We start from the raw sequence: 7,983 nt of genomic DNA on the forward strand, positions 1-7,983 counted from the left end.
CAACACAGTGGAATATAATCTTAATTATATGTTCGAAAGTTTATTCCTTGATTTGTCAGAACACTGGATTTAGACAGACATGGTATAATCAGCGATAGGTATTCTTACACCTTGGAAAAGTATTATGTTCTTTCCAAGACATTGGCAAAGTTTACCAGTATCGGATGTATGGAGTATACATCGAAAGGGACCGATATTGAACTTTGATTAGATTTATTAAAATTTACCGTAATATCTATTCAATTCAATATCACATGTTGATCCTAGATCAAATGATCTTAATCCTGATATGGTTAGGTTCGATCTAAAGAGTACTATACATGTTCTTTGATTTGTTAGTTAAGCCTACTTTTGGGTCAGGGTGATACGTACATTTTGGGAACATGATAGTATAATTGAGTGGGAGCGCTACCATAAATATGGAGTCTATATCTTCTATAGGAATTTAGAAGTGAAACGATGATATCCTTCGAGCTTGGCTAAACAGAGATAAATGGTAGAGATCTCATTTCACTTTGCTGAAATATCATTTATACGGAGCTAAGTGTTTTAAGGATAAAATACATTGAAGGTGTAACGGTAATTTAGTGCCTTTTCAATGTAGATCATCTATTAGAGGGTCATTGATCACATTAGGATTATAACAATGGATAACTAATGACGTGTCTATATCATGGAACATATAGAGCGTTCTATATGACTGAGAGTGCAATTCCAAGTTCTAAGTGTGGATTCAATAAGGAATTAATAAGTTAGAGAATTTACTTGGTAAATTCGGTTTGACTTATTGGAAGCTCGGTTATATAGACCCATGGTCCCCATACTAGTTGAGACCATACTTCTTGTAAGACTCAGTTAATTGATTTTAATTAATCAATTATAATTCTAAAGTTAGACTATGTCTACTTTATGAATTTTCACTAAGCAAGGGCGAAATTGTAAAGAAAAGAGATTCTAGGTTTATTTATTAATTAAGAGACTTTACATGTTTAAATTAATAAATATAATAAATGGAAATATTAGTTAATAATTATTTTTTAAGTTATTAAATAATTAGAATTGGCATTTAAATGGTTAAATTGGAAAATTGGCATTTTTGAGAAAATGGGAATGAGAAATAACAAAATGGGAAAGTTGCAAAGTGAGGCCCAATTTCCTTATATGGCCGCCCACTATGCAAAGCATTTACCATTTATATTTTTCATTATTTTAATGCCATACAATTCTAACCTAAACCTAGATGGCATTCTATAAATAGAAAGTGTTGGCTTCAGGAAACTCATGACTTGCACATTGTTTCTTTCAGAGAAAGCCATACCCACTTTCCTCTCTCTTTTCTTCTCTTCAAATTTTGAAACCCTTGAGTGATAGAGTAGTGCCCACACACATCAAGTGGTACCTCAATCATAGTATGTAAGACTGTGGAAAATCAGCATCAAAGAAGGAGAGAAAGAGATCCCGATTCAGATCTTGATAATGCTCTGCTACAGAAAGGAATTAAGGGCTAGAGATCTGAATGGAAGGAGTCATTATATTCCGCTGCACCCAATGTAAGGTTTTCTTAAACTCTTATATGTTTATTTCATTGTTTTAGAATTCATATTAGGATGTTAATCAAACATACTTGGTAGTAAATCTAGATCCTGGTAAAATATTTCTAACATCACTTATGTCCGTTCTTTGTGCAAGTAATCTTGGTTCGAATTACGAATGTAGTGAGACATCTAAGTAAAGGCATTGTATATAATAGAGATTATATATGACAAAGACCGATATGAATAAAGTTGTTTTTATTAACATGTTGTTTATCATAATTTCCTAATTCATATCATAACGATGATCAATAGTAGATCAGCCTAAAGCTTGAGTTATCATGAACTCTTGTTCATGTTATTAGTTTCTTTGATTTATTCGTTAAATTTTCTCAGAGAAGATGAATCTTATACCTTCTATTTTGGGAATCTAATAATATGGATGGCTAGGAACATGATGTAAAATTATAGAAACTTGACTTTCCTAATGAATTGAATGTTGGTTCTCTTTATGTGTTAATTCTAGAACTGGAATGTTCACGGAAATTTGGGATAATGGGTTCGAATTCTGATCATTTATCTCAGACAGGGGGTTGTTCACGGACACATGATCGTTCCCGACAGTAAAACACTGTAAATTCTCTACAGGGGATAGGGCATTCTCAAGCTCTTAGAACATCATCACCTACAGTCCCTTCTCCACCAGTACAAGCTGGGGTAGCATTACTTGCGCCGGGAATCGGAACCCCATACCCTCCTGAACTCGCCCCACCTCCAGTGGACGGGGACGTGGCCATAGTCTCAGGTGGACCCCATCTCACTGGTAGCACTCGAAACTCACAAAAAAGGTACTTGAGAGAGGTAGAATATGGGGAAGTGTGCGAGCTGGTGCAATCTCCCGCACAATGCACTAGGATGATGAATTTTCCCATCACCTTTACCGACGATGATGCCAAAAAAATGCGCTTCTCCCATATTGATCCTTTAGTGATTAATGCGCAGATCGCCAACAAGCGAGTTTCTAGGGTCCTTGTGGACAATGGAAGCTCAGTTAACATCCTGTTTAAGTTTGCATTTCAAGTGATAGGGCTTACAGAAGCAGATCTAACTCCTTGTCCCATTCAATTGCAAGGCTTCAATGGAGATGCCCTCATGCTAATAGGGAAAATTTGGTTACCTATTGTTATCCGCATTTTCGTAAGCACGACACATGGATATTAATCAAAGAAGGCCAAAGAGTCGTTAAGCAACCCAAATGAGTTTTCTTAGCACTCCAGGAGGACGAAGGCATTGACCTCGCAGGAAAGGTCTCCGTGAAAGAAGTCTTCCCGATTCATTGGCCATACGAAGGGTATCCCTGAGATAGAGCCTTATTCCATTCTAGAAGCCAGGACTGTTTGCTACCGCGAGGAATATGGATCTTCTCAAACCTTGCACATGCACTTCAAGGATGCACCAGCTAGGGTACGCCTTTGACTCTCAGAGGTTCAGCCCACTCGTGTCAGGCTACGGACCCAGTGACTAGGCTTTTTCATGTATGAGGTCAAAGGTTGTCACCCATTATGCGCTATCGTGTAGAGAATGTGTGTCCATGTGTACTGGGCTAAATGATCCAACATTTAAGAGCAAGGGGAATTCAACTCCTTACGTGTATCCGATTGCTGATAGTTGCAACTCCTTACGTCCAAAGTTGACTAGCCTCAGTGCGCGCATGCAACCAAAAATAGGAAACATTTTCAACTAAGTCTCCCTGAGAGAAGTGCGCTTGAATTCTTCCTTCAAAGGCTAAACCCAAGCACGAATCCAGAGATAAGATGCGTATTCGACCAAAATTCTTGAAAAAAGAAAAAATACGCCCGAATTCCTCCTACACATCTCCGTAGACTTCACAAAAGTTTAGCCCATCAGGTTGCATGATTGGCTAAAACATTAGGCCAGTGACGACTAAAGAGAGAAAAATGCTTAAGTCTAAGGTAGTCATAGACATCACTTCTGGAACTTGACCTTGTGAAAGAACCAAACCCTGAAGAGGATGTGTGAAATTGTGAAAGATCTATTTTTGCGAAAAGAAGCCATCTCTGGGTAACTCTAAACGAGTAACTTTTTGAGTGGTGGGCCGAAAAGCATCACGACCCAAGGAAATAAAGGGTCAAGTTAAAAAGCAGTTCCTGATTCAATCAAGAGATAATTAAGACTAATGGGAAAAGGTTGAAACACTAGCCGTTGGAACCAGGTGCTTCAATAACATAACCCGTCCCTAAAAGTCTACCACACCAAATCTCCAAGTAAAGAACGACGAAAAAGGACCCTATTCACTATTACAGCCCCCCGCAGCCAGGGAAAATTTTAATTATCTTCACAGTTAAAAAAGTATGGTTAAAGGGGGGATATACAAAAAAAAGGGGAGAACAACAAAAAATTCAAGGAGGCATGCCAGAGGTTCAAGGTTGGACGCTACCTGGCTGGGAGGAAGAGCCCGCATCGAACATCCGCCCCATGGTCTCTGTGTAAAGATCGTGAACAACCTTCATGCTCTGTATTAAGTGGGTCTGGTGGGCATTGTCCTCCTCCAGTTTCCAGTTCGCCTGCTGTAGACCCCCAATCTAGAACTTGGCGTCAATAAGCACGACTTGGAGGGTCTCATTGGTGGCATGCGGGTCGCGGTTGGCCGTTTTGGCTTTCTTTAACTCCGTCACCAGCACGCCAGCCACTGCAGCAACCCTCTCTGTTAGTAGGGCTGCCTATCAGAACAAGCCAAGCTAAAAAAAGGTTAAAGTATCAGAATAGGGGGCAAAGTAAACAAACCAAAACAAAGAGAAAAGTTGAGGCAATGTCTCCAGGCCTTACCCCAACTACTTGTCGCTTGGCAGAATAGGCTAGCGGGAAAACATCCGCGGTACTACAGGATGCCCAAGTCTCTATACGCAGTTCAGAGGCACTCCCAGCTACCTGGTCTAGGAGTTTGGTGGCAAAAGGTGCAGCCTCTTTACCCACCTTGTATGCTAGCCTCTTCTCCAAGCCCCCAACCTCCACGATCGGCCCCGTAGGGGGTGGAGTATGTACGTCCTCTAAGATTTCAGCCTTACAAACCATTGACACCAGGACTGCCCTCTTGTGGACTTGCAGCCTTTCAGCCTCCAAGTGCTCCTTTAGGGCCCGATTCGCCTTTCTGTCCTTCTGCAAATTGAGAGGGTCGAAAGGAATCACCTTCATGGGGAAAGTGAACCCCACCAAAAGTACCCTTGACAACGCCAAGGGGTAAGAAGACCTTGGCTAGCCCAGCCTCAACTGAGGATTGCGACACTGGGGGAAGACCTATTTGGATTTTATGCCCTAAATAAAATCCATTTCAATGTAATCTGATTTGTTATAAATAGAAGATTAGAAGTCATTTATGTTTACATGTAGTTTTCATGTTTATGGTTTAATGTGTACAAAATCTGTTAAATCCAGAACATATAGTTATTCACAATTACAGTGATGTCAACAAAGTGGAAGGTAATTGTGATTATATGCTTTAAAAGTTAATGTCCCTTGATTAATCAGTGCACTGGATTTACACTGATGTGATAGTCAGTGATAAAGTATACTTACACCTTGGATAAGTGTTATGTTCTTTCCAAAACATTGCAAAAGTATGCTAGTTTCTGAAGTATGGAGTATACATTGAACTGGGACCGATATTGATCTTGGTAAAGATATTATAATCTTACCGTTGTATCTTTCTAAGTCAATATCATTGATTGATCTTAGATCAAAAGATCTTAATCTTGACATGGGTAGGTTCAATCTTAAGAGTTTTATTTATGTTCTTTGATTTGTTAATTAAGCCTACCTTTTGGTTCGGGTAAAATGTACATTTTGGGAACATGATAGTACAATTGAGTGGGAGCGCTAAACATAGATATGGAATCTCTAGCTTCTATCTGGACATAGAAGTGAAATGATGATTTCCTTTGAGCTTGGCTTAATAGAGATAAATGGAAGAACTCTTATTTCAATGATTATATTAGTTTACTTAAATATCATTTATAGGAAGCTAAGTATTTTAAGGATAAAATACATTCAGGGGTGAAACGGTAAATTTGTCCCCACTCGATGTAAATTATCTATAAAGGATCTTTGATTACTGGGATTAGAACGATGGGTAAATATTTATAGTGTATTTATATCGTGGAACATATAGAGCGTTCTATATAACTAAGAGAGCAATTCAAAGTTCTATAGTGGTTCAATGAGGAATTAATAAGTTAGGGAATTTACTTGGTAAATTCTAGTTCTGCTTATTGGAAGCTCGGTTGTAGGCCTATGGTCCCCACACTAGTTGAGACAATACTGCTTGTAAGACTCAGTTAATTGATTTTAATTAATCACTTATAATTCTAAAATTAGACTATGTCTAGTTTATGAATTTTCACTAAGCTAGGGCTTAATTGTGAAGAAAAGAGATTCTAGGGTTTATTTGTTAATTAAGAGACTTTATTAAGTCTAATTAATAAATGTGTTTACAATTCATAAATGTAATTAATAATGAAATATCTTAAAGAGAAAATTTTATTAATAATCTCAAAATTGTCATAATGAATTGTCTGCATAAATATGAAGTAGGGAACAGAATCCCAAACCAATAATTGAAACTAAATTGTTCATTAACTAAAATAATTAATTCAAAAATTAAAGAAGATTCGAGCTTCATCTTCACTTGGACAATCTCTACCTTTCTGTCCAACCATCCGACTCAACTCGCTAGGATAGGAATCCATGTTTAAGCAGGTGGAGTTGAAATAAGAAGAAAACAAACATGGTTAACATATCTAGAATTAATAACCCTAAGGGATAATAATTCTCTAAAACACATGAGTTTATAGCATAGATAGAAATACCTTGTTTCTTTGCTAAAAACTTAGGACGCTAGGGTTTCTAGTGGCCCTTTTCGTTGCAATAGAAGCACTTTCCTTTTTTCTTTGCATTTGGATTAGTAGCCTTTTTCTTATTAGCCATTTTAACAGCTTTAAGAGGCTTCTTGCTATTCTTCCAATTCTTCTTGTTGTTGGGTTTCGAAGCAGAGGCAATGTTTGCCTCAGCCTTGGCCGTACCATTAGCAGTGCCAGAACTACGAGCTTTAGTTCCTCCTTTCTGTGGTACTCCAATCAAATTTTCAAATGTCTGAAGGTTGTTGATTAACTCGTGGAAGTCAAAATCCAACAAGTTCATGACATAATTTGATGTAAATGGCAGAAAAGTTGGAGTCAAACTATTCAAGATCAAACTCACTTGAGTTATCTGATCTATAATAGCTCCATGATTCTCAGCCTCTTGGAAGTAACTAGTCATTTGGAGCAGGTGATCACGCACGTTCTGATGAGGTTTCATCCGTGCATTGATGAAATTCTTGGTTGCCTCAAAATGAGCTTAATTGACGCCATCCTAAACAGTTCAGTCAACTGGTTCATGATATCTACAACCGTGAGAGTATTGGCAAACCTTGTTTTCAAGTTGTCGACCATGCTAGACAGCATAAAGTACCGAGCTTTATTGTTAGCATTCTGCCAACGCTCAAATTTTTCCTTGACTACCTTGGTCGCATTCTCACCTGGCTGCTCAAGAGCCTCTTCAGTCAACACAAGCAGGGCATTTTCACCAATGAGAGCAATGTTAATGTTCTCTCTCCATTTGACAAAGTTAGCTCCAGAGAGCTTGTTGTCAATCAACAGTGACACCATGGGGTTGTTCATAGTCATATTGGGTACTACAAGTATCAATAAATAGAAATCAAGTAAGGTTTAACACAAAATCATACACATTCAAAAATTATTAGCACTTAGCAAGTAGGAATGACTAATGAAAATACTAAAACATACAATCTTAAATAATTTCCAAGGTTTCCAACAAACTGACACCAGTGCTTCGTATTGGGCGAGAGTCAAAGATATCAATCGTTGAACATAGTAGTCAGCTCATCTAAAATGACAAACATTCTAGCAACCTTTCGATCAAGATGAGAATCCAGGGTTGTCCCGTTTAGGCGAGAGTCAAGGCCATTCTATCTTACGAGCTTCTACCATTGTTTTATACTTTTGTAAGTCTTACTCTTAGCAGCCACTATTAGGGTGGACGTTACTAAGAATAAAACACTTACAAATAATACTTATCTTTCTAGATTCTACGACATTAAATTTCTAATGAACGTTCATCTATTAGGGATGATAACTCACTAAAACAAGAACTATGTAGAACCAACAATGGAGATCGAATATCCTTATAATAAAGCTCATTAATTAAAGTGTATTTTCATCTAATGTTTATTTTAATCTATTTATTTTAAAATATATATTTATTCAATTAAAATTACCAATTTAGATAAATTTAAATAAAATTTTAATTTAATATTTATAAAATTATACTTAGATAGATATGAAAATAAAAAAATTATTTTCCATCTTTGTAATAA

At 37.3% G+C, this 7,983-nt stretch overlaps 1 protein-coding gene across 1 annotated transcript; it reads right to left on the minus strand.

Annotated features, from left to right (window-relative positions):
• Positions 1-6,901: 6,901 nt before the first annotated feature.
• Positions 6,902-7,273, minus strand: LOC115724922 (uncharacterized). Its single transcript, XM_030654299.1, has one exon. It carries the CDS (start codon positions 7,271-7,273, stop codon positions 6,902-6,904), a length of 372 nt encoding a protein of 123 aa, XP_030510159.1.
• Between the last annotated feature and the right edge of the window lie 710 nt (positions 7,274-7,983).

The sequence above is a fragment of the Cannabis sativa genome, chromosome X (assembly GCF_029168945.1).
Source record: "Cannabis sativa cultivar Pink pepper isolate KNU-18-1 chromosome X, ASM2916894v1, whole genome shotgun sequence".
NCBI classification, from domain to species: Eukaryota; Viridiplantae; Streptophyta; class Magnoliopsida; order Rosales; family Cannabaceae; genus Cannabis; species Cannabis sativa.